Below are 27,936 nucleotides of genomic sequence, written 5' to 3' on the forward strand. Positions count from 1 at the left end.
CTCCAACATAGGTTAGACCATCACTTCCCCAACTATTCTGTCAAATGTGAAACTCTGCAAATGTTGCAGATTTTGCCTTCCCTCTCCTTTGTACATTCTCATGAACTATTAGCATATGAGCCTTAAGAAGTTCTGCATAAGCCTATTTAACCTTGTTTGACCTAGCATTTCCTAAATTTATTTGTTCACCAAATTTTTTTCTTTTTAATTATTTTAAAAGGAACATCATTAACATATGTATAACACAGTTGGAGAAAAGCCAGATAAGACCTAGACTTTCCTGGCTACGAAAGAGCAATTAAGCATTGGAATGAGTAACCAGGAGAAGCTGTGGACTCCTTTTCCAGAGGTCTTTAAAACAGGACATCTGTTCAAGGCGTAGTCCTGTTTGAACAATAGGACTTTGCTGGTGTTTCTTCCTCTTCCTGTCCCCTAGTGGTAGCGTTGGAGGCTGTTAGCCCACCTTTTACATGATTCTAATACTCTGGTTACTGATATGTATAAGAAGTACTACTGCTGCCAATAATTATATTTATTGCAAACTTACTAAGTGGCCCTATGTTAGGTGCTTTATATATATTATCTAATTTAATCTTCACAACACCTCTCTGAGGTAGGCAGTATTATTTTACAAATGGGCTAATTAGGTGTAAAGAGATCACAAAACTGGCAAGCACTAGGTCAAGATTCAAACCCAGGCCATCTGGCATAATAACTGGCTCACTGTGAATCTTCACTGTGAATGTTCAGAACCACAAAAAATAAACAAATAAATTATGTATGCCTGTATTTATTATGTAAAATGATCTGTGCTCACTTTATTAGACTATTCCCAAAACTTTTGGTGAATTCAGATTTTATTAATTTTTGTTAGAAACAAATTCTGTTACAGGTGATTTTATGCTAGTTTTCCATCCAGTAAATGGGTACTTGCATGAGACTTCTTTCCTTCATAAATATGATGTCATTCCTATATATCAAGACCCCCCAAAATCTAGATCTATGAAAATTGGCATAGGTTAAAAGTCCCATTTTCAACATATTTACATACAGTAACATCTTCCTAATGGGGTGCAGAGAATGCTAGGGTAGGAGACAGAAAACCTGGATTCTCCTTTGGTCAGCCCCTGACCGTGTTCATGGGCAAATCATTTCTCTCATTCCCTTCATCTGTCAAATGAGGGACTTTTCAAAAAGGCCTTTGCCACTCTTCTATTTCAGGATGATTTTTGTCTCTGGATATCAGCCACCATCATGGGAGAGGACTTCAATTAGAAAATTCCCAGGTCAATTTACACTGCAAAACGATTTGCATGAATCAGTAGGAGGGGCTGGATAAATAACCTAGGACCGTATTGATGAGTACTGTGACGTTAAACTGAGACAAATTAGAAGAGATTGAAAAAATCTTTAAGGCCACTTCCTTAAGTTTTAGAGAATCCATGAAAGGCTTTTTTCTGGCACCTCCCTTGCTGCACAGCTGAATACCTTTCTCCAGTGAAGCTTTTATATGATAATTACTCAGTCTTCATAGTGTGTTCCCAGCTCCCCGTACCTGGCATATCCTAGGTGTTCACTGAAGGTTTGTTGAGATTAATTGTTGTTTAGGATAGAACGAGACGATCAGGAAGACATTTGCTTTTTCTCTTTCTTTCTTTCTTTCTTTCTTTTTTTTTTTTAGATTCTATTTATTCATCTGACAGAGAGAGAGACAGCCAGCGAGAGAGGGAACACAAGCAGGGGGAGTGGGAGAGGAAGAAGCAGGCTCCCAGCGGAGGAGCCTGATGTGGGGCTTGATCCCAGAATGCGGGGATCACACCCTGAGCCGAAGGGAGACGCCCAACGGCTGAGCCACCCAGGTGCCCCGACATTTGCTTTTTCTAACCAATTTAGAAAGTCAAGGAAAAAAGCTTAGAAAGCTAAGTGTGCAGGTTATGGAGTTTTTGACCACCTGGGTTCACAGTCCAGCTCTGTTCCTTAGTAACTGTGTTCTTAGGCAAGTTACCTACTTCCATGTCTGTGCCTCAGTTTCCTGTTCTCTAAGGAGAATTATAAGTGCACCTACCTCATAACATTGTTGTGAGGTGTAAATGAGATGGCCCAAGTGTTGTTTTTGGCACAATACTTAGCAAAGATTTAGGGTTCTATTAATATTAGCTAGTGTAATTAGCTAATAATGTAGTAAGGTGATGCAGCATTTCCCCAGAAATTGTAGTAGAAATCCTCCTTTTCTTAAGGGACAGCAATTATACTGGACCAATATATTGGACCCCAAAGGTAAACCATGTAGTTCTGGGGCTTGATTTTATACATTACCATCTTTCCTGGCCCACTTCCATATTCCCAAATAATGCTGCATTTCCAGTTAGAGAGGTTACTTTGTTTTGGCCTGATATTGGTTATATTTTTGTTTGAAATACATTATATTTCAGAGTATTATGCAAAGTCTACTCATTGACTATAATACAGTGTAAAGCCAAGTTTGAAGGTCTAAGATAAATGGCACCAATTCACGTCCTTGTTCAGTGTCTGCCTAAAGACTTTTGCTTGAAACACACTTAAGGTTCTGAAATTGATGGATAAACCCCGATGCAACCCATTCCTGTCACCCAGCTGGAAAGTTAAGACAGTGTTATTTATCCCTCAGAAGGACTGTTGTTCATGCAAATATTTTGTTCATTTGTTCTTTCATGGGTAATTACACGGAGTAACAAAAAACACCTCGACTTACAGCTTGGCAGAAACAGTAGCTTATGTTTTCTAGAGACAAAATTAGAAGCAGGCTCCCTGGACCCATCTCTGAGTCAAAATAAAGTAAAATGTCTAGGGAACCACTGTGCCTCCCAGTAACTATGGCTCATGGAGTCATATTGTTTAGGTCAAGATGTCCCAGAATAAAAAGAACAGGGAGAAGGGAGAGGGGGAAAGGAAAATGTGTATTTGAGTAATATGTTTTCTTAGAGATGAAGAGGCAAGCTGTTTTTCTTTCTTACATTGTCTTTTCTATGTGGGGGGGGAGCTTTATAAGACCCTAATCTTGCTCCTCAAATTATCAAGAGAAAAACTGAATACACTTAGTTAAAGGGAGGAGTTACAGTTTAAATTGTATTTTATTTGTAATACTGAAGATTATCATCTTTTCTAGGGGAGTATAAGTCTTAGCAAAACTAAACCTTGAGAAAGTATCTTTATTTTTCCCTTTTATTTTTGTAAACATTTTCTACATGTTTTCTTTTTTATTTTAATTTTTTAAAAAGATTTATTTATTTTAGAGAGAGAGAGCAAGCATGAGTAGGGGGGAAGGGCAGAGAGAGAGGGAGAGAGAAGACAGAGAACCTTGAGCGGGCTTCACACCCAGCGCAGAGCCCAACGCGGGCCTCGATCCCACGATCCTGAGATCACGACCTGAGCCGAAACAAAGAGCTGGACACTTAACCAACTGAGCCACCAGGCACCACTATTTTAATTTTTATTTACTTTTTAAGTAATCTCTACACCCAATGTGGGGCTTGAACTCACAACCCTGAGATCAAGAATCACATGCTCCACCGACTAAGCCAGCAGGCGCCCCTATTTTTTTTTTTTTTTTTTTACATTTTCACATAAAAACGAATGATCGTTCAGTTGGTAAACATTTAGTAAACAACAACTATGCATAAGGACTAAAGGGAAAACAGAATACCAAGACACCGTCCATTTAGAACTTGAAATCTGATAGCAGAGATATTTATCCAAATAATTCTGTCAATGGTAAAAGAGAGGTACAAAGAGCTGTGGGGATGCAAAGAATGGGGAGTGTTTTTAAGCTGGAGACTTCATGGAAGGTTTCCTGGAGAAAGTAGCATTTGGATACTGTGGGATGTCCCGCTGTGGGAAAGACAGAGGGATTGTGACACGCAGCGATGAGGGATGGGAACAAGACAGAACAGCCTTGGCATGAACAAAGATAAGCAGACTAGAAAATGCAGAGCATATTTAACCTGGGCAAATAGTATGATATGCCTGACCACAGGGTATGCCAAGAATGGGAGTGGGGTCTGTGATCACTAGTGGAAAATAAGACTGAGAAAGTAAGTTAGGACTGTGTCAGGGAGGGCCTTGAAAGCCATGGTAAAACATTTTGTTTATATCTATATAATATAAGAAGGTCAGGGTTTCTCCTGCTTTTCAACTCATATGCCCTTAAAAGAAGAGGACAGCAAAAACATAGCATTCTGTGGGGGAAGAGGGAGGGATGTGTAAGTGGAGCGCAGGGGATGTTTAGGGCAGTAAAGCTATTCTGTATGATTCTGTAATGGTGGATACATGGACATTATGCATTTGTCAAAACCACAGAATGTACAACACCAAGAATGAACTGGAATGCAAACTGGGGATAATAATGTATCAATACTGGTTCATCAGTTTTATAGCAAACATAGCATGTTAATGCAAGTGTTAATAATAGGGGAAATTCAAGTTAATAATAGGGGAAGTTGTGTGTGTTTCAGGGGTCAGGAAAAGGGAGGACAGGAAAAGGATATATGGGAACTCTGTACTTTCTGCTCAACTTTTAAGGAAACCTAAAACTGCTTTTGAAAATAAAGTCTAGGGGGCGCCTGGGTGGCTCAGTTGGTAAAGAATCTGACTCTTGATCTCATCTCTGGTCTTGATCTCAGTGTCATGAGTTCAAGTTCCACATTGGGCTCCATGCTGGGTGTGGAGCCTACTTTAAAAAAATAAAAATAAAGTCTAGGGATGCCTGGCTGGCTCAGTCAGTAGAGCATGTGACTCTTGATCTCGGGGTTGTAAGTTTGAGCTCCACATTGGGTGCAGAGATTACTTTAAAAAAATAAAATCTTTAAAAATAAATGAAAATAGAGTCTGTTTTTTTTAAATGGCATTCTTTTGGCTATAAAATTTACCACAGGTATCCATTTTTTAGGGAGTTCCATATTATATCTTTAAAATCACATGATTTTTTTTATCCTGTTCGTTTACACACAAATGGTTATTTTAACATTAAAAATTTCCCCAAAACTTTGCAATAAAGTAAATGATCCCTCAGGGTATGATTCCTGTGTTAAGAAGCATGGCTTTGGTTGACAGGGAATCACTGAAGTCATATATTAAAAGTGAAACAAAACAAAATTAAACCAGCAAAATGATGAGCAACCAGTTTTTCTTGCAACACAGATATTTTTTGCATGCTTATTTTCATTTCCCAGTATTCATATGGAGGCTTATCCACTACTTTTAACTCAGCAAGCTTTATTTTGTTTGCAGATGAACTTTGCAACAGGCATAATAAGAAATAGTTGATAAACCCACTTTTGTGGATGTTGCAATTAAAACATAAGAGGTATATTTTGATATGCAGATAATTAATTTATACCAAGCAAAGTAGATAGAGAAATGTATAATAAGCATGCTGAGGAGATGGACAGAGTATGTGGAGGGACCTGGGTGAGTTAGTTTAGATGAATTGTGAAGCGAAGGGCATAGTTTGATGGGTGCCCCGTCGTTAAGAGCACAGATGTTTTTCTGGGTGTCATTGAGACCCAGCCTGACCTTTAAGCTATCACCAGTACACATTCTTCTTCTTCTTGTGTGTCGTGTTTATACTGTGACTCAGATAACTTAAGGTTGTTTGGGTACTTATTTGTGTAGATATTCAGACATGTGAACCCAAACGGTGCCTTTAATGAGTCCCCTTGGAAGCCCTGAAGCACATTCATAGGACAGTCTCCTTATTTGTGTTTTCAAGGCACTTTGTTTTCCTTATGAAGACCACAACTGGAATTTTTAACCTCATGCCTTTGAGAGTAAATTCCTTAGCTCTCTGCTTGCTGGGAAAAAACAAGAGGCCCACTGACAGATACCCCTAGGAGAGTAGCCCTTTCTCCATAAAACTGTTTCATCAATGAGGGAATAAAGAGAATATATACAGAATGGATAGGGTCCTGGGTCAATCTTGAGTGTGAATCCTCTATTGACCAGCTATTGGACACTGGGCAAGTCACTTTACCTCTCCGGTCCTGGCTTATCTATAAAGTGGGGGATAAGATCTTGGGTTACGTGATCAGGGAAATTCAAATCAAAACCACACTAAGATACCACCTTACGCCAGTTAGAATGGCAAAAATTGACAACACAAGAAACAACAATTGTTGGAGAGGATGTGGAGAAAGGGGATCCCTCCTACGTTGTTGGTGGGAATGCAAGTTGGTACAGCCACTCTGGAAAACAGTGTGGAGGTCCCTTAAAAAGTTAAAAATTGTGCTACCCTATGATCCAGCCATTGCACTACTGGGTATTTACCCCAAAGATACAGACGTAGTGAAGAGAAGGGCCATATGCACCCCAACGTTCATAGCAGCTCTGTCCACAATAGCTAAATCGTGGAAGGAACCGAGATGCCCTTCAACAGATGACTGGATTAGAAGTTGTGGTCCATATATACAATGGAATATTATTCAACTATCAAAAAGAACGATTTCTCAACATTTGCTGCAACATGGACAGCACTGGAGGAGATAATGCTAAGTGAAATAAGTCAAGCAGAGAAAGACAATTATCATATGGTTTCTCTCATCTATGGAACATAAGAACTAGGAAGATCGGTAGGAGAAGAAAGGGATAAAGAAAGGGGGTGTAATCAGAAGGGGGAATGAAGCATGAGAGACTGTGGACTCTGAGAAACAAACTGAGGGCTTCAGAGGGGAGGGGGGTGGGGGAATGGGATAGGCTGGTGATGGATAGTAAGGAGGGCACATATTGCATGGTGCACTGGGTGTTACACACAACTAATGAATCATGGAACTTCACATCAAAAACCAGGGATGGGGGCGCCTGGGTGGCACAGCGGTTAAGCGTCTGCCTTCGGCTCAGGGCGTGATCCCGGTGTTGTGGGATCGAGCCCCACATCAGGCTCTTCCGCTATGAGCCTGCTTCTTCCTCTCCCACTCCCCCTGCTTGTGTTCCCTCTCTCGCTGGCTGTCTCTATCTCTGTCAAATAAATAAATAAAATCTTTAAAAAAAAAAAACCAAAAAACCAGGGATGTACTGTATGGTGACTAACATAATATAATTTAAAAAATATTAAAAAAAAAAAAAGATCTTGGGTTACGTGGAATAAGAGAACATGTCTGGTGTGTGGGAGGTACTTCAATAAATACTAGTTTGTTTCCCCCCTTCCTGCCTGTTCTCAACTTTCAGAGCCTCTGCATCAATTCATTCGGTATTTCATGGGAACACATACTATGAGCCAAGCCCATTGCTAGGTGATGGGGAAATGACTAGGAATAAGATACATCAGCCTATGATCTCAGGAGCCGCTAGAGTTTAATGAGCAGCTCATCTCTTTGTCTCCCATGTCAGCAGTCCCAAATTCACACAGCCCTTCACTAGTGTTTTTGACCCAAGAGTTACCACTTAAAGTACTCAGTGACTGCTCTTTTGGTACCATTTTGAAGAGTGAACTGGCTTCAGGAGAACCAAGGACCCGTGAGGCACTGCGTGGGTTCAAATGTCTGAATATCTCCATCAATCAGTACCCACGTAGGTTCCTAAGGTTTAAGGTCCCCACCCTCTGGCGGCTCACGCATCCACATTAAATAGTGAGAACTAAAATCTCTCAGGGTTTTATTTCACTTACTATGACCGCAAATCATATTCTGCAAAATACACGTGGCATGTATCATCCTAAGCAGGCAATGCCTGAAATGAGTTATTTTGTGGCCTTAGAATCCATATAAGTGTTTTTACCTTTGTCTTTTATATGTTTTCTTGTTTCCATTTTTGTTTTGTTGTGGTTTTGGTTTGAGGGTGGTTGAAAATTAATGCTGTGCTAGATTGTCATTTCAACATTCTCTCGTTCATAATGAGCTATGTTTCCACGATCTCTAACCTTTCCATTCTCGATATGGAGAACACATTCTCCCCTTTAAGGAAAACTGTATGCACAGAAAAGATAAATATTTGAGTAAGTTTTCCTAGAGGGATCTCCCCTTCTTAAAAAGATTCATTTTTGTATTACCTGAAGAATAAAATCATTCTTATAATGCAGTTAAAGAATATATTTGTACCTAAATTTAATGTGCCAAATTTTCTGTCACACAAAACCATTATAAACACAAATGGGGGAGCAAAATTTTTATCCTAAAAAAAAAATTTAGCATCTTTAATTCCAAGGAAGTAAAATTGCCCCAGAACTTTATGTTCTTTAAAAATCGTTACCAGACTTGATTTGATGATCTTCTTTAGGAGATCATGAGAGCAGGGCTGTTTGTAGGACTTTCTCGTGGGTACACTGACCACATCGATGCTATTGTAGGATTCTCTGCTATGATATCCAGGTAAGGGGTGGCTTCCTTCCTTTAGTAAGGCACCCTGGACAGCACGAAGGTGGTTGTTTTTTCCTCTCTCATAGTGGTAATCTAGATGAGAGCACAGTACCAAAGACCCTTTCAGGTCCCTTCCTGTGTATCTTTAGAAGATTGCTCTGCTTTCCAGAACTAATTCCCCAGCTTTTCTTTTTTTTTTTTCCATTTCAGAAATTACCATGGTTGACACCGAGATGCCATTTTGGCCCACCAACTTTGGAATCAGCTCCGTGGATCTCTCTGTAATGGATGACCACTCCCATTCTTTTGACATCAAGCCCTTCACCACCGTGGATTTCTCCAGCATTTCCACTCCACACTATGAAGACATTCCATTTGCCAGAGCGGACCCAATGGTTGCTGATTACAAGTATGACCTGAAGCTCCAAGAGTACCAAAGTATGATAGTTATTTTCACTTTTCAAACTAAGACTAGAATCGGACTAACCTCTCAATAACACTGGAATAAATGCTCCAGAGACTAGAACTCTATAAAAAAGATACTTACCATTCATTTACTCATCCATTTATCTTTGAAACATTATGTATTTATGACATCCCAAAAAGGATGGTAGTGTGTAAATACCCCAGGTCATTCTTTCCTTTTTTTCCCCTCCTCTCTTCCCTCTTCCTTTCCCTGTTTCTTGTTTCTTTCCTTCTTAGGAGCATTTTCCAGTATGGCTGCATTGCCAGGGTCATCTCAGGCTAAGTAAGAGTCCGTCACCCAAACTCTGAATTCTTTTGGTGCTTTTAAGTTACTAAGTAATAGTTTGCTACCTTACATAATTTCTCATCACCAAATTGCAAAGTTGTGGTCCATTTTTCCTAATTCTGCCATTTGAGCAGCTTACACTGAAACCTGTTTTTCTGCACACATTTAAATTTTGCCATTGTAGTCTATTGATAAATCTTCCTGCCATTAAGTAAATGCACATCAAAAACATCAGACTCAAGACAAACCAAAACGGCGCTTTTCAAGATAAAATAAATTTCTATGATGCTATTTCCTTGATTTTTATCTTTGTGCTGATATGCTGGTTTTCCAAAGCCACCACCATGTAATTGGCAACCATTACTTGACAATAAGTAAGAACTTCCTGTATTTCTAGTTTTTTTTTTTTGAGATAAATATTATACTTGGTTATATTTGTGTGGTTTTCGGCTACAGCCTAAAATGGAAATTTAATAGGCCTGATCCTAACCAACAGAAAGAAGGGTAGTACTTACTCTCCATGGGTTCTCTCACTCTCTATTGAAGATTATTTTACAAACCACCTTTTCTGACTCAACACTGGTGCAAACCTGGTCTCTTATTTTTCATGTGCCTTCAAGCTGGGCATGACATTACCTTTTCACAGCGGTGTTCCTTCTGTGTTTCTTTTCCAAGAGTGGTTTAAAAATACTTATAAAATGTGGTATTTAAATACAAATGTATAGCTTAATATTGTGATGAATGCCAAATATAGCACATTATGTACCAAAATAACCTTAATTGTCTCAGATACTATGTGGTGTCTGTCAGAGCTTTAGTATTGAAGGGTCCTAGAACCACAGACTTAATTCCCTTCCCTCACTCATTTTTACAGGTGAGGCTCAGAAGTGTTGTGACTTGCCTGTGGTTATAAAGCCTACTTTTTCCTGTGTTTTTTTTCATGTTCGGTAATGCTTCTACACATAAATAATAAACATATGGCAGTAAGGTAGACTATGGTGACTTGCCACAGAGCCTTTGTAGTAGTCTTTCGTGCGATAATTACCTGCTCACATTTTTCTGTACACAGGTGCAATCAAAGTGGAGCCTGCATCCCCACCTTATTATTCGGAAAAGACTCAGCTGTACAATAAGCCTCATGAAGAGCCTTCCAACTCCCTCATGGCAATTGAATGCCGAGTCTGTGGAGATAAAGCTTCCGGGTTCCACTATGGCGTTCATGCTTGTGAAGGATGCAAGGTAAAAAAAAAAAAAAGAGAGAGAGTTGTTTTTTGTTTTTTTTTTCAAAAAATTTGCTGAAAATTCACTTGTTCTTTCAATTCTTGTTGTGAACACAAAGCAAGGATTTGAGATAAAACTTTTTGTTTGTTTGATTTGGTAAAACCCGTTCTTCAAATGATTTATTTGAAAACCTAAGAGAATTGGTAAACGCAGAGCTGCATTGCCTCACTTCCCTTTCTCCAAATTGCTCCTTGAGCTACTGATCTCGTTCATTGCTTGCACCTTGCAGGTTAAAAAAGGGGGAGGGGGGGAATTTACTCAGTGTGTCATGGCAAGACAGGGATGAGCTGGCTCAGAACTCATGTTTTCTGAATCCTCTAGTTTGGGTGTTTTGGGTTTTTTCCTCACTATTGCATATGATATTTTGTATGTGTGAGGCTTGACATATTAGACAGATGGATACCTTCATCTGATGCCCAGGACAGCCCTGGGAGGTTGAACTTCGCGATGGTCAAGTGGCCATCAAGATGTAGAGATTCTGAATTAGTGAAACTCACCATGGTCATCCATCAGTAAGTGGCAGAACTAGGACCAGAACATGTATCTTATGATTCCTAAGCCAGTGCTCTGTGTTTTCTTATTTCTTATTCCGGAAGGGAGATGTTATTTTTCCACCATTCTTTGTGAAAAGTGTATTTTGGAAAGCTCAAACATTTAGTAATATTCTGCCCAATTATTAAGAAATTTTAAATCTACTCAGATTTTAATAGGTAGTCTTTTAAAATAATTAATTTTAATATACTCAGTGAATCGGTAGTATTTATTATATACTCCAGGGCTAAGAATAAATTGTTCATAAATATTTACCTTATAAAATAAACACTGCTTAGAAAAGATCGGAATCGATCCTCAGTTGGGCTTTTTATTCAGAATAAAGATATACAACACCAGTTAGGTAGGTGTTAGAACATCTAGGGTCTGAAATAAATATTTATTGAATTTCTACTATGTACCAGATATTGTGCAAGATGCTTTAGCATATATCATTTTTAAACAATATCCTGCCTTAGTTTTTGCATCTATAAAATGATGGGGTTGAATTAGACGATCTCTAGAATCTCTTCAATTCAAATAGTTTATTATTAAAGGCAACCTAATAAAGTGAAAAGACACAAGCTAGTAGTCACCTAGTCATTTGCCCAGACTTACTAGCCAATCACATAAACACTTTAGCCCTCTGTCACCTCATGCATAGAACAACTTGGTTGGATTAGCAGTATCCAAGGTCTAATTCCTTTATAAGGTCTCAAATTCCAGAATGAGTTTCTGAAATACCATTGGCAAGAGACGCTTTCATTTAAAACACTAAAACCTATTCACTGTGTGATTAAAACCAAACTAAAATATCTGTGTCATGGAACTGTACATCAAAAACTAGGGATATACTGTATGGTGACTAACATGATATAATAAAAAAAAAACTCAAATATCTGTGATCTCCAAATCATTATGTATAGCCAGTTATTTAAGATTCCAATGAGTAGTGAGAACATGCCATTTTATTGTGTTAGATTTATATAATTTTGGAGTAAATTGTTGCCAAATTCTGAGAAATACCTGAAGAAACCATTCCGTTTGGTCATCTTGGTAATTTATGTTGATAAGCAGAACTGTGATCGGTTAAGTTTCCATAATACATTATTGTTTTTTATGGGCTGGTGAAGCACTTAGAAAACTAGAACATTTAAGCAAATAGTTCTTCCATGATTCTGTGAGGCAGATATTTGTGGGGAGTTAACATTAGTGATAAGAGCTAAAAACTGAAAGACAATAGCTGATTATAGTATAGTAATAAACGCTAAGTTCTGGAGGGCACAGAAACTTAGAAAATAAAAGGGAGTGAAGAAGATAGCAAGAAGGAGAAAAGAGGAAGGACAAAGTCCAAATGCCATCAAGTTAGGAACAGAAAGGGTCCTGAGGCAGACATGGAGAGTAAATATTTAATCGGATCTGAAGAATACCCTGGATTACAGACTTCCAAGACTAAAATGCAAGGAACGTTATACTAACCTTGGAAGGGGAAATAGACATCTACTCATTTTAAAGATAAGAATAAGAAAAATGTTAGTCGAATAATATAATTTGGCTTCTCCAAGTATAAGTCAGCAGTTCTCAAAATGTGGTCTAGAAGCCTCTAGGGGTCCCTAAGACCTTTCCAAGGCACCCGTGATGTTGAAACTATTTTTATAATAATATTTGGTTGTCATTTACCATTTTCACTCTCATTGTCTCAGAAGTGTATGTGGAGTGTTCCAGAAACTACATGACATGGAATGGTAACATAGCTCTGGTGGTTAATGGACTGTTTGCCTGTTAGGTTCTTGTACATAACAATTTCTCAGTTTTAATTTCTAGTCTGATAAGTATCAGTAGATATAGCCCACATAAACCAAAGTTCATGGGGTTCTCAATAATTTTTAAGAGACTGAAAGGGTCCTGAGACCAGAAAGTTTGAGAACTGCTATTATAAGGGATTGAGGGTTTGCTACTTTGGAACTAAACAAAATTGTCGCCACAGTCTGAATGCAGCCCATTTAGACCAGTGGCTACCAGCAATCAAAGGTATCTTCTTAGCTTATCGACAGTACTCAATAAAAAGCCAGGAAAGTGAAATTAACAAGTGTTTGCCTCATGTATTTTCTAAAGGGTTCTTCGGCAGTTTAACGTCTGCCATTTAGTAGAATGTAGGATATGCCCATAATTAAAATACTAGTTAACCATCAACCTGCAGACTAATTTATGGATTGAAAAGAATAGTTGTAGTATTGCTTATGATAGCTGTTAGTAGGTCTTCTGAAACAGTTTTACAGTGCCCATGGAACAGGTTTCTAGTAGTGATCCTTGCCAAAAATCAAACAGGAATAAAAAGATTAGGCTTGGATTAAAGTGGAATAGCGACAGATTCTTGGGTTATTAATATTTCAGACTTAGGTAGAATATAACCTTTGGCTACTGAATAATACATACACCTTAGAGCTTGCAAAGCTGTCATTTCTTGCTTACAAATTGGACACTTAACTCATTTTCTAGTAGGTTTCATCCTATTTTTGTATCTTTAGTGAAAGATCATTTTAGAACCACAGACTTACCTACAGATAAAAGTAAGTACAGTCTACTATATCATACAGTGTAATCTGTTTTGGTGCTCCTATGTAGGGCCCTAACTCAGGAAGGGTTTTTAGTATGTTCTACCTGCCATGGGAGCTCATTGACTGAGCTTCTCTGGGCCATACCACTTCACAGGAAAGCCAAACACAGGACCAGCACAGGGCTTTTAATCTCACCGTAAAATTAACTTGGGTCTCATTGCACCTAAGTTAAAAGTTTTGTTAAAAGTAAAGCAATTAAGGAGAAGTTGGAGAAAAATTTTTATAAGACAAAAGCAAAAAAGCAGCCATCACCTTCTCACAGACAAATACGAAGACCTCGGAATAAATCTATACCAAAAAAATTTCTGCAGTGGGGATTCATGCATTTCCATCACACCAGTTCACAGACTTTGTGGTAATCAGAAGACTAAGCTATTGAAATTGCACACAGTTTTATAGACTCTAAAATAATAAATAAGAGTGTTGTCAAAGAGTGTTTTCTTGATCAGCAATATGAAGAAACCTCAGGGAAGCCTGCTTCATTCTTCAAATCAATAAATAACTGTACAGAAAAGCACTCTAATAGCCTTATATCTTCCTCGCTAGGTTTCTTGAAATAATCAAAGGATGAGAATACAGTTGGCTATTATGAACTAAGTGTTTTGAAAAAGAAAAGTAAAAGCAACTTCAAAGCTGTATGCTGAAGTGTGTATACATTCAGTTTATGATTTTATGTACATATACAGTACATAAATAATACTCAGAATTATTTTCCTTTAACATTGAAAGACCCTGAATCATCATAAAAAAATAATGTGGAACACTGAAAGATATTGTATGAGTCAAAACAAAACTTTGCATTGTAAGGGTTAAACTTAAATAACATAATTCTCTCATCAAAAAACCTTCCTATCCAGCCATGCCAAATAACTGACTACTCTGGGACCTGCCCCATTCTCAGCTAGCCAAGCAGCATTTTCCACCATGGAGATGAGTTTTTAGAAGTGAAAATTTTAAAAAGTAGTCAAGGAATATCATAAAACATATATGGTCACAATGGCAAAAATCCAAACAAAATTTCCCACCAACGTTTATCAGTGAGAATAGTTCTGCACATTAGCCTTCTATTAGTAAGTGAAATAAAATAACTTTTTATAATATTCAGAGGTCTTCAGAACTCTTTGAGAATTAAGGAGGCTTCAAGTTCCAACAGATCCTTTATACGACCTAATCTTTGAGATACTGCTGACCTCACAAGGGTAAGGAAAACTTCTCCCAAACGAGCAACAATAGCAACACAAACAAACAAAAAACTCTAGGTCTTGACCTGTGGGCTGCAGGCACACTTACTGAGGCAAAGTTTCTCTCATGGTAGATGCCTATAGGAGTACTGAGGTGCAGGATTGCCCCAGAGACCAATGCCTAGAACAGTATCCAGGGCCATCAATGAGGGGGAGCTGAGTTTAGGGCTTTTGAATTGAGCCTGCTTTCTCAAGGGAATTTGAAATAGTCACAAGTCACTGGCACCTCTGGCTTCCAACAGAAGCATCTTTTTGGAAATTCTTTTTGGAAGAAAGAATTCCCAATTTAGATCCTGTAGGATTCCCACAGTTTAAGGTCAATATATGAGTTCAACATAAAATATCAGTCAGTAAACACATTAAGAAGTCAATCAACTTGAATGACATCTACCAAAAATAAACAAAAACAGATTTACGCCCCTCCACCCCATACAAGGAAAGCAGATAATTGGGATTGCCTGATAGAGAATATAGAACAGCCGTGTATGAACTGTTTCAAGAAGGAGGGCAGAATCACAGCAATGAACAAGCAACAATAGATGATCAGGAATGACCAGGCATATTTGAAAATAAATCAATTTATTTAGTGAAGTGAAACTTAAAAAGTGAAAAATATAATTATTGAAATAAAAATTCAGGGAAAGGGTTAAATAGCTATTGGACATAGCAGAAGAAAGGACTACTGAACTGGCACGTAAATGTAAGGAAATTATTGAGATTGAGAATTACAGTGCCTTACGAATATGTCCTGTCCAGAATCTGCTAGAATTTGAAGCCTCTTAGTTCTTGAAGGATTCGTAGGATCTTTGAATATTAGAAAAGTATGTTTTCTTCACGAATCAATACAAGAGTAATGTACAGAACTGTTCTCACTGATGAACTTTTGGTGAGAGATGTTTCCCTTTTTTTCTCACTGTTATTATGTAGCTTTTGTGATCTTATTTGACCGTTGTTCTGATGTTTACTTTTGCAACCAGTGTTAGTGAGTAATTGATGACAGAAAGATGGAAAATGTAAAGGAGAAGTTCAGAAACATGGAAGGCTAGAATAAGGTCTAACGCTTCTCTAATTCGTGTCAGAACTGATGAACAAGTGAAACCATGATGCAGAAAACATGCCCAAGAGAATCAATGAAAAGAAAACCATTCCGAGACACACTGCCCTAAAACTGCAGAATACCGAAAACTGAGAGAGTGTATAAAAGCAACCGAAGAGAAAAGAAAAAAACACTTCAAAGTCAACTGACGGTAGACCTCTCCACAGCAACAGTGGAAGCGCAGAGATCATGGGATCCGAAGTGAGATGGAAGATAACAGAGTTCTCTGTAATCTTTCAACAGTGAGAGAGAAACGAAACTGTTTACAGGTTCAAAAAAAAACCCCGAGAGACTGAAATAGTAAATTTCAAGGATAGTAAACCACAGAGAGCAGAAGATGTTTGCAACACCTGTAACAGACAGCAGATTAATGCCTAGAATATATAAAGAATTGCTAAAACTCAGTTTTAAGGAAGGGACAATCCAGTTGGAAACTAGGAAATAAAAAATCAGGAAAATACAAATTAAGATCACACTTAGATTCTATTTACACACACTACATTGACAGAAATTAAGAAGTCTGACAATACCAATCTTAGAGGGAATATAAATTGATAAAATCACTCTGGAATACCGTTTGCCTTGATCTTGTAAAATTTCACATTCACTTATTGTACAATCCAAAAAACCCCACTCCTGGGTAACTCTTGTACGTGGGGCATCATAAAACATTTACAGGAATATATATCAAAGCACTGTTCATAATAGCAAAATGTTGGCAATAATTTAAACATCCATCAATGTGAGAAGATATCAATAAATTGTGGAATAGTCATACAATAGAATATTATGAAATTGTGAAAATGAATAAATCCTAGCTTTTCACAAGAAAGTAGGTAAATTTTAGAAACCTAATACTAAATTTAAAAAAATAAAAATCCCAAAATACTATATAAAGCCCCCAAACAAACGTAACTGATCAGTGTATTATTCAGTTTTCACATACGGTGTGATTAAACTGTATTTTCTTAAAAGTCGTGAAAACAATAAACACAAAATTGAGAATAATGATTACTTCGTCAAGGGGACACAGAGGACAGGAGCTGGATAGGGGAAGAATACATAAGTATTCCAGTCATGATTTTAAATCTTGGCGGTGGGCTCATGTGTGATAATTATCTTACTGTGTTTTATAATTACATGTATTTTCTACATGTCTGTAATTAATATTACATTTAATAAGATAACAGAAAAGGAAGAGAGTATACCAGTGGCCTTGTGATATCTCAGTCATGACTTAGGATAGAAAAATATCAGAGATGGCCCAGAAAGGAAGTTAAGTGATGTACATCTTCATTCAATAGATTTTAATAGAAGGCTACTGTTGATATTGGGTCATATCCAGTGGCTCCCCATAGAGCTCACAATTTTAATTGGGCAGTGGGGGAGGGGCAGAAAATAAACACTTAAAATAAGTAAATTATATGATATATTAGAAAGTCCTAAGCGTTATTGTAAAGAAAAGAAAAAAGAAAAGAAAGAAAAGGAAAGGGAAAACTAGAGCAGAGTGAAGGAGACCAGGAGCTCCAGAGGAGAAGCGGAGGCAAGGACGGGCCACAGTATTAAATAGGGTGTATAAGCCTCATTGAGAAGTTGAGATGTTGGCAAGACGTGAAGGCCGTGAGGAGAATAAGCAGGTGTATATTTAGAAGAAGAGCTTTCCACGTGAGAGAAAGAAGTCAGGAGTCACTTCAAAGAGGCTGGCTTGAAAAAAAAAAAAAAGTTTGGCTTGAGAGACTCAGAGGGTGGTTGTACCACCTGAGATGGTGAAAGCTGCCAGTAAGGTGAGTTTGCAGTGTAAGATCCAGAGTTTCAGTGTTGGACGTGCTGGGTTTGAGGTAGCGGTTAGATTTCCAAGTGACGTGTCAAGTAAGCAGTAGAAATACTTGTCTAGAATTCAAAGTACAAATCTGGAGAAAATGAAAACGCCTGTCAGTGGCAGAACCAGTACTAGTTCAGGGATTTCTGTACCCAACAGGGCCAGAAGCATTTGAAAGAGTTAAGAATTGAGTTTCATGGAGATAAACACAGTAGAAATGAGTAAGAACACCCTGACAATGAAAAAAAAAATGGAGTTAGCAAACATTTCCAATTAAAATTTCTTTCAGGTCTTTCAATAAAGTATAAATACAGCAGAATTCAATTAGCCTCACATCGACCTATTTGCTATTTTGAGATGGCAGTCCATTGTCTGAGGATTTATATATTACTTCTTCTGTTCTTTCCTATTATCTTTTTTTTTTTTGTAAGCTACGACAGTTATGGAGCACTCTTTCAACTACATAAGTAAATGAAACCAATTCTGTAGGAAATTATGCAACATAGAGAATTCTAAAAAATTATCCACATGTGGATTTTTATTGGCCCTGATCATGTTTTAGAATGAAGTGATTATAACTTTGCCAAATGGCTTAGCACAATAATAAAGGCTGGGGCATGCTGTTGGAATGATTTGCAGAGAGACTGAACTGATTACATGGTGTTTTATTTGCATCACATTAAATCCAGAGCACTTCTCAGAGCGTGCTGAGCTCCAAGTGTAGAGCCAAGATACGGTGAATGACATCAGTTGGCTGTGGTCACTGTTTCAGGGCTGAAGAAGGACACTGGAGCTCTTCTGGTTCTTTATCTTAGAGCAAAGAAAACTGGCAGTTCGGTGACTTGTCTGAAGTCAGCAGTGACAGAGCCTACCTTTTCTGATACCTAGGCCAGTGTACCTTTAGCCAAATGTTGCTGCTTCCATGTGTCATTAAGACCTAAAATTTGCTTCTTTTTTCCATATTCTTTTGCAGGGGTTCTTCCGGAGGACAATCAGATTGAAGCTCATTTATGATAGGTGTGACCTTAACTGTCGGATCCATAAAAAAAGTAGAAATAAATGTCAGTACTGTCGGTTTCAGAAATGCCTTGCTGTGGGGATGTCTCACAATGGTAAGTGAACAGTTAGCACGCGTACTTTACTGTTCTCATTATGGCTTCCAGGTCAGGAGCCTCTAGGGCCATTGCTGAAAATGCGTACAGTTTCCCACAAAATGTCAGATTTCAGAATAGTATATGCTGATAAAGTATTTCTCATTTTGGTCAGAGTCTAGGTTTTTAGTGTAGAATCCTTCTCTCTGTGTTGGGCATCTGCCATGGTGGGAGAAAAGACTTGAAAATATGAGCAATGATAGAATTAACTCGTATTTTAAAGTGAATGTAATGCTTGTGATTAGTTTTTTATGTTGCTTTAATAGCATTAGAAAGAATTATGCTTTTGTGTATCAGTAGTTCCTTTCTACTTTAAATGTAAGAAAATTCTGCAGGTTTCTGGGTATGGAAATTTAAGTGGCATATCAGAATTTAGAATATATCCTTTTTTTCCCCTCTTTACTGTGCAAAGATGATTACAGGTGTAACAGTATCCTTGACATCAAGGAGCATCGTGGATAAAGCAAAGAATTTTAAGTTTCTGTAGAAACATAAGAGAATAGAAGTTTGTTTTTAAAACCCGTATGTAAAATCAAGGAGTGTCAACTTAAGAGAATGTAGATGACCCAAAAAGACCCTTGTTTTCATGAACTGTAGCACTAACTCAGTAAAGTCATGGAAGACAGGCCTATTTGAAGAAATAGTTCTTGATTTCCATTTAGCTCAGACTGGTGTTAACAAAGTCACAAAAACAATTCGATAGTAACTTGACAGTATTATATTTGTCAAGTATTAGTTCTTTGAAAACTCATTATGAGCTCAAGAAATATAAAATGCCAAAGTGATCAAATAAAATCTGAAGTCTCAGTTCACTAGATATTCTATTTGTTTTCTTTATTTTGCCTTCACCTGTGTCAAAACTGATCTGGTAAGAAAATAATGTTTGAAGTCAATCTTCATATGTTAGGACTCCAAAGCATCTATGAAAATTAAAGTTTTATTCCATCATGCAGATGTTTGGTTTTCACAGTGGACATCTTCAAAATATTTGAGAATCGCTAATTGGTTGATATCCAACTCTTTAAAAATAGTTCAGAAAATTATAATTTTATAATTAATATGGGTCATTTCCTCTAAAGGCAAGAGTGTATTATGAAGAGATCTATCAGCTATACTGGGCAGGATGGAGATTTGGGTCTGACTTCCCTCATGGTTGATTACATCTGCTGTGTAACAGTATACAGCTACAGTCATTGATTGCAAAATAATTTACTGGTTTGATGCCATCAATTCCCTTTCTATTTCAGACTTCATAAAACATAAGGGCACATTTTCGAGTCAAGGGTTGTATTTTAGATGATGCAATCAAGTTGCAATAAACTTATTTTATCTTTATGAAGAAATCTTGACGTTGAAATCATTATTACTAAGACTGCCTAGAAAAGCATGCCATTTCTGTTTTTAACGGTATTTATTTTTTGCCCTTTAAAAATTTGTCACTTCACATACCATATATTTACTCTTGCTTGCACACATTCACATAAAACACGTCTCCTTTTGCTTTGCTTATTGTTTATAGGCAAATAAACAATCTATGTAGTATTGACGGTATAATTTTCTCTTCCCAGAAAAATCAAAGCCCATTAACTTAATAATAAAGTCATCATTTGACTTCATACGACAATTAATTTATTCTATTTAGAGAGAAGAGCAATCTTGATAGGGAGTGTTCAGTTAGTTCCTCTTGGAAAGATAAAAAAAAAAAAGGAATTAAATGTTCTGGCATCAAAGACTTATGAAGTTCAACATTTACAAGTTTGCAACTGTGACTGAGAAAATCCCTTCTAAGAGGTTTTTATGAGAATGTGTTTGCTGCACAGAAAAGATCCATTTGATCTGTGCACACGAAGGGAAACTCAGCAACGAGGTTTTGAGTAGTTTTGCCTGTTATCCTGGGAAAGGAAACATTACCAAATACAAAGTTTCCTAGGAGGTTGTAGTAACTATTTAAAACTATTTTGTTAATTTATTAATGTTTTATGTGAAAGGACCTCACTGTAATAACCCACCCAGCCTATCAAGAACCTTCTAGTGTTATACCAAAATCAGCACCTCGATGCTTTCCATACACACAAGAAGAGATGACCATTCTCCCAAAGTAAATTTACTCCATTCTCTGTTACTGCTGTTTCTGCTCTTTGATCTCTGTTTCATCCAGATGCATTAGCCACCCACTCCCAGCCTTAAAGGAGGCTTCTAGGTAACCTTCAAGGAACCCTCAGGGCCCTGGGGAACATTGTTGAAAAATCACGGAAACAAGGATTGCTAGATCTTTCAACTTTGAAAGTTCTATGATTCTACATAACTCAAACAACCTACCTCGCTGAGTTTTTCACTTTTCAACAAACTGGACCATATTTTGTAGACATTGTCACCGTTTTCTCACATAGGTATCTGGCATCTCTCAACTGCCTGAATTTCAAAGTTTGCACCTGTGTGTTTTGGTGCCATAACATATAATTCATATGCCTGAATCAGGTCTTCTGGACGTTCTGAACAATTGCTCAGCAATTTAAGGCAGTACATTTGATAGTCACATTTGATATAGCCTCAGAGTACAAATCCGAAGCAGTCTGGGCTAAAGAAAGTATAAGTGGTATGTTCGGTTAACGGCATATTGTTCCCTCTTCAGATGGAACTTTCGTCTTGATCGTGACATGTAGCCTAAACATTGTAGGACAGAAAGATTGCAGAATTCTTACACCTGGGAACCCAGTTGTTTCTCAGAGATCTGTTTTCAGCATTGAGTAGAAAAGCAAGCAAGTGTCGGACTGATGTGCTTTGGGATCGTATTTTTTGTTTTTCTGTAGTGGTCAGGATAAACACGTGTTGCAGTTGTCTTGGTCATTTGACATACCATCGTTTCTAGACCACGGGTCAATCCCGCGATCACTCCCCTGTCTTCCTGAGTCATGCTAAGCACCGTCAGTTCAATATCCTGCCAGACACCTTTCCAGGAAAGCTCCAAATGAAAGTAAAGCAGAAACCAAGACCCAGCTTCCTGGGCTACTCAGAGGTGCATGTGACTTACCAGGTGGTCGCGGCATCACCTGCTACTTGTTCATTTTGAATTAGTGGAGCTGGTATCTACAGACGCCTGATAAAAATACCCTCGTAGATTAATGTCATTTCTTCAGTCATATGGGCCCTCACACACACTTTTATATTTTTTTCTTAGTATAATTTTTGTTTTAAAGTCCTGTTGTCAAGATCCCTGACATGAATCATATTTTTTAAATGTGTCTTCTTTATTTTTGATAATTTATTCATTAAGAATTCTGACTATTGAATATTTCATTTTTGGAGCTGCTTTTCATGTATGAACTAAGTAATAAAATTGTAAGTGCAGGCTGTTCATTTTAAAAAATATGAAGTAGAGAAGAATTGACTTATGTTACTTATGAGTCACTTAGCTAGGTTTTCCCTATGTCACTGAGATTTGAATGAAAATGACACTTTTCATAAATATAAAAATTAGTGAAATCTTAGTTTTACTGATCAGGACATTCTATTATATAAATCATGGGTTTTTTTCCTGTTATTAAAAAAAAAGCTGACAACTTTAAAAGTAATTTCTCAGCAGCTTCATAAAAATCCAGAAAAAGGGTTTCACAGATATTTGTGGCACTCAGCATTTTCTAAGGCAGTTCTCTCCTTCCCTGTAAAAAAGAAAAGCATGAATGGCAAATAAGTTTAAACTTCAGCGTGATAGATTTTTTTCTTTAGTCTTCTTTGTAATATAAAGGAAAATTACCCAAATGTTAATTTTCAGAAAATTTCACCAAGTAAAAAAATCCCAACACATGGCAGCTGTGTGCTCAGACCTGCATAGCATTCGTGGTTGCCTACAGGCTAGCCTCCACCTCCTTTTCCCACTGCTGCCCTTTTCAACTTACACGTCAGGTAAACTGTGTACTTTGCTGTTCCTGCACAGCGCTCTATGGTGGAATAACTCTGGGTCTCTGTTTATTATGTCTTTTTGTTCCCTGTCACAATCCTACTTGGCATTCAAGGCCCAGTTGAAACGCCTTCTTCCATAAGACTTTCTAATTCCCCCTCTTCCTCTTCTGTGTGTTTTATACCTTTCCTGTGAAACCACACTCTGCTTTCTAAAGCAAGGAGTGATCAGATCGATATTACCAAAGACTAAACTACTGACAGCTGAAAAAAGGATGGAGAGAGAAATAGGGAAATTCAACAGAGGACAAATGCAATATTATGCATTAAGACAGTGGGAAGGGTGAGTGAGGAGAAATGAAATTGAAAAAAATATCAGAGCGTGACCAATGAATACAAGTGTCTGAGGGAAAGAGAGGTTGTCAAAATTTGTTCAGGGTGTCTGGTTGGATGATGGGGTGAATTAACCAAGAAAGGGAAACAGGAAGAGGAGATAGTTTAGAGGGGAAAATCAAAAGTTCTTTTCTAAAGTTGCATTTGAGGGTCTTACGGGATATCTAGCATCCACATATAAAGGAATATAGGAACAAGAGAAAACTCAGGTCCAAATCTCAGGAAGGAGAGGGCAGCAGTCATTAGGACATTTTGTGAGTTGGAGAGAAGATTGAAGTGGGAACAACAAAATAGAAGGGAAGGAAGAGGGGCCATTACGAAGGTCTGGAAAATAGGCAGAAAGATAGGAGAACCAGAAAAGCAGAAACCACGATGAGAACAAATTTAAAGTGAGAGGGTGGAGAAGGTCAACAGTAGCAAAAGCTGGTAGAATGCTGGAGAACCCAAGCAGAAATGAGAACTCCAAAGAGGCCCCTAGATCTGGCTGTCAGAAAAAAACATTAGGGACTTTTAAGAGCAAAGTTGTAGAAATTTAAATGAGGTGTAGACAAGATTGCAGTAGGCTGGGATGTAAATAGTGACAAACACGGGCAGAGAAGGAAGACTCCTCTTTCAGTGACTTCAGTGGTGGAGGGAAGATGGCCCAAGGAGGAGGTTATAACTAGGGTCAGAATCTTCTACCTCTGCTTCAGGGGAAGGAAAGGAGCTGGTGAAGAGAGGTGCATGAGAGAGAATAATCCGTGTGATGTAAGCTCTCCCCTACTAGATATGGCTTTTCATCCTGTGTCCCCCAGTCCGGTCTATCTAGCACAGTGTCTTGCATCAAACAGGTGTTTTGTGAATGAATTAAATGATACCAGGCAAGACTTTGGGGAACCGGAGATTGAGTCATGTGAGGGAGAGGTGTTTTGCCCATCTCTGCTTTGGAAGAAACCTAGACAAATGTTTAAATGTCCTCTGCAAATAGTTTGAAGACGTTACCCCTGAATAATATTGGTGCTAAGGCCACTCCTTATTTTATGTAGCAGAGCTAGAAAATGATAGTTATTAGATTCTCAAATCCTGCAAAACCTCGAAATGCACAAGTTTTTTTCTTGAGAAAGAGAGGTAGAAAAACATAACTTATTGGCTCCAGCCTTATTAAAACCAATAGTGTTACATGTCTTATTTACATGATAAAGCTTTTGCAAAATAAACATGTTAAAATTGACCACGAAACATAGCCTTACCAGTTGTCAAAAGTCTAGTATGATTGCAAAGTCATCCTCTATATGTTGAAAGACAAAAATACTTTTAGTAAGACTCAAGTCATTCTTCTGTTTCCTGTTAATTTCTAATTTCAAAAATTGCTTTAATTCATCTTTATACTTAAGAAGCATTTGTCTGTAAATGCTCCTACAATTAGGTAGGTGTTTAAAAAAACACATTATTGTCATTAAGAAATATTGTTTCTTAGCACTGTACCCAGATCCAAAGAACAGGGCATCTAAATCTGCATGTGCTTGGCGTCTGTGTATCCAGTAAATCAGTACTAAATACACAGTATTGAATCTGTCATAAGCTAATAGTGAATTGCCTTCAGTTCAGTAAAAGTGTGTTATATAAAGGTAAGCTAACGTATTTTCACCAGAAATTGAGTCTCTACCAAACTTATTCTTCCTGAAGGCTACATAACTGATTTTGATACTGACAGTTTTTTTTAAACCAAGATATACGAATTCTCTGTAGGTGATTAATTATCCGATATAGGACCCCGAATGACAGTGTTTTGGAAGTTGCTCTGCATGTCAGCTGCTAGATCTATAGAACAGAAAACGTGTGTCTTTTTTTCTTCAGGGCCTCAGAGACTAGACAAATATTTCTTTAAAAAAAAAAAAAAGAAGTATTGTGTGTTCTGCAAAACTATGCATCATCGAGATTTGTAGAATTTCATAGCTAAATTTAGAGCTAAACGAAAGACACTTTAGAAGTCTTCTTTTCCAAGTCCTTCGTTTTATAGATAGAGTAGTTGAAGACCGTAGAAGTCAAGCCACTTCTATCTAGTTTTTCACTGAGCTGAAACTAGAAAGTAGACTTCCTGACTACTTGAAGTGCACTGTTAATTTCATTGCCATCCGGAGAGGCCAAAAGTTCTCTCTCCGTGACTCATAGTAACACATGGAGCACGTTCCTCTGTGTTTTAAGCAGCAGTAGAAGATGTGGGAAAATATTCTTGTGTATATACAGGCACACTCAGCCTTTATATTTCTGGTCCCCAATCTAGCACTTTCGTCTTCTTTTTCTAAGCTCTAACTTCAGTCTTACCAGAAACAGCAATTTCCAAAGGGAGAATTACTCCTCTTCTTTGTTCTTAGATTCTCCACCCAATGGGTGGAAACTGAGGTTCAAGAATTAGTACACCATTCCTTAAACAAGTTAAAGACAGAGAGGTAGAGGGGCGCCTGGGTGGCACAGCGGTTGAGCGTCTGCCTTCGGCTCAGGGCGTGATCCCGGCATTCTGGGATCGAGCCCCACATCGGGCTCCTCCGCTATGAGCCTGCTTCTTCCTCTCCCACTCGCCCTGCTTGTGTTCCCTCTCTCACTGGCTGTCTCTATCTCTGTCGAATAAATAAATAAAATCTTAAAAAAAAAAAAAAGACAGAGAGGTAGAGATTTACAGAGATAGACAGATTAGGTTTTCAGGATTTGTTCTTTATCTGTGGGAATGAATCTAGGTCTGTGTGCCATGGCTACCATCCTGGTCTGCTGTCCACAGTATCCATGCCACCATGGTTGCCCTAGACTCCTTCATCCGCAAGTAATAAAAGCTGCATTTATTAAGCATTACTATGAGCCAGACACTGCTGAACACTTTCTGTGCTTTATCTCATCATTTCACATACGGTAGGTAGGTATTATGACACGAGACTCAAAAGCAACAAAATAAAATCAGCATTTTCTCCCTTAAAAAATGCATACAAATAAAAAATGGCATTTTCTCTACAACTTCAGATTTCTGTATGTTTTATGGAAATTTAGTTTCACCAAATGGGATGTATTTTTTTAATCCCTTTGTTGAAAATGCTAAACTCACCAAATGATTAGTTTCACTGATAGTTAATTGAATCTAACAGGCAGCAGGAGCATTTAATGATACAGAAAATTTGTTCATAAGATTTAACCTTTGGGGGGAACTTTGACTTATAAAAATTCACATTTAGATTGTAGCAGAAGGCTTTCACTTTAATATGTCCTAATTCTAAAATGATTTTTAGAAGTCATTTTCAGCTATTTTTTATTGGGTTACGGAAAAACAAGACTAGCAAACGTAATAAGTGTCTATGTTTGGCTGGGTTTTTTCCTAACAGAAATTTTATTTTATTATTCTTTTAATTGAAATATTGTTGACACACAGCATTACATTAGTTTCGGGTGCACAACATGGTGATTCAGTGTCTCTGTACGTCATGCTATGCTCACCACAGTGTAGCTACCATCTGTCACCATGCAACGCTGTTACTATACCATTAGCTATATTCTCTACATGGTACCTTTCATCCCTGTGGCTTACTCATTCCATAACTGGAAATCTGTACCTCCCACTCCTCTTTGGCTGTTTATTTTAAATTAACTTTTTGGATTACCTTTTAGGAAAGAAGTGCTTTCTAGACATAAAAACTTGAGTGTATATTTATACTTTATTACCTGTAAAAATGTAACCAGAGCCTAGAGCAATGTTGGGCACACAGTAGACATTCAATAATGACTCACTGAGTGAAGAGATGGTACTGTGCACTCTGTTGAATAAAAAGCAATAGATTGTGGTGATTCTAGCCACTCTGTTTTGGTATAGAATGTTGGTGGTCTCCAGTCTTTACACCACAATTTCTTCTCCCTTCAAGATGCCATAATTCCCTTCAATATGCCAAATTCATAATACTTTTTTTTATGATCACTTTCCCAAACTTCCCCGGGTATATACAGTCTCATTTTCTGTTATTAACCTGATACTTTGGAGTTTAATTCACCAAGCATTTATTGTATACCTACCATGTGTATTTTGTTGCACCCAGGGTCATAAGGAGAAAACCTGGTACTCATAGATTCTAGCAAAATGACAATATAGAAGTACAGTCCTACCCGAGCTAATATATTCATGCAACAGGAGCCCATCGTTTAGGAAGGTTTCCTAAACTGTCCCAAACCCCAGGTTTTTGATACACTCCTCTTGGGAGTAGGGATGGCATATCAACATTTCCTACGGAAGATACATAATTTTAGAAGTTATCAAGTAATTCTAATGTGCCCTGCCTCCCGTCTCCTCCTTACTTCTCAACCGAGAACTGCTGAAGCACAGGAAATAAACACAGTACAGGGAAACAAATGATTGGACCAGCTTCACAGAGAAGGATTTCGAAAGGCATCTGCTATCTGGTTCTCAGGTGGTGGTGGTTGTTGTTGTTTTCTGTTTTATTTCAACATGTATTATACAAAAGATTTAACATGTGCTGGACGTTATACTAAGTGCTGAGGATAGGATCCTGAGCGAGATTCCTGCCTTCGTGCAGATTACATAAGGGAGACAAGAGAACACTGTAGATAGTTACTGTGATCAGTGCTGTGAAAGAGAATACAATGAGTAATGAGATCATATCCTGAGGGACCTAAACAAATCTGGGGCAGAGGGGTGGGGGACTGAGATAAGAATGTGAGCAACCATTCATTGCCTATGCCTAAGAGAATGGGGAAGAGTGAGTAGAGAGACAAGATTTTTGACCAAAAAATGGTAATTGTTTAAAGATTTCCATTTGAAGAGGTCATGGGCAGAAGATATATTTACCAAATGGATATAGGC

At 37.8% G+C, this 27,936-nt stretch overlaps 1 protein-coding gene across 11 annotated transcripts in view; it reads left to right on the forward strand.

Moving 5' to 3' along the window:
* PPARG (peroxisome proliferator activated receptor gamma) overlaps window positions 1–27,936 on the forward strand; it is a 152,809-nt gene that overhangs the window by 72,659 nt on the left and 52,214 nt on the right. For 7 of the 11 annotated variants that reach the window (XM_048226700.2, XM_048226701.2, XM_026501388.4 and 4 more), the window contains 3 exons: window positions 8,535–8,762; window positions 10,145–10,314; window positions 18,635–18,773. In XM_048226700.2, coding sequence (XP_048082657.1) covers window positions 8,543–8,762; window positions 10,145–10,314; window positions 18,635–18,773 — 529 coding nt within the window. In that variant the 5' untranslated portion in view covers window positions 8,535–8,542. Of the gene's footprint in view, window positions 1–1,681; window positions 1,860–8,534; window positions 8,763–10,144; window positions 10,315–18,634; window positions 18,774–27,936 lie in introns of those variants that run through there. The other 4 variants (XM_057311943.1, XM_057311945.1, XM_057311942.1 and 1 more) reach the window with 2 other exon arrangements.

The sequence above is a fragment of the Ursus arctos genome, unplaced genomic scaffold, assembly GCF_023065955.2.
Source record: "Ursus arctos isolate Adak ecotype North America unplaced genomic scaffold, UrsArc2.0 scaffold_14, whole genome shotgun sequence".
NCBI lineage: Eukaryota > Metazoa > Chordata > Mammalia > Carnivora > Ursidae > Ursus > Ursus arctos.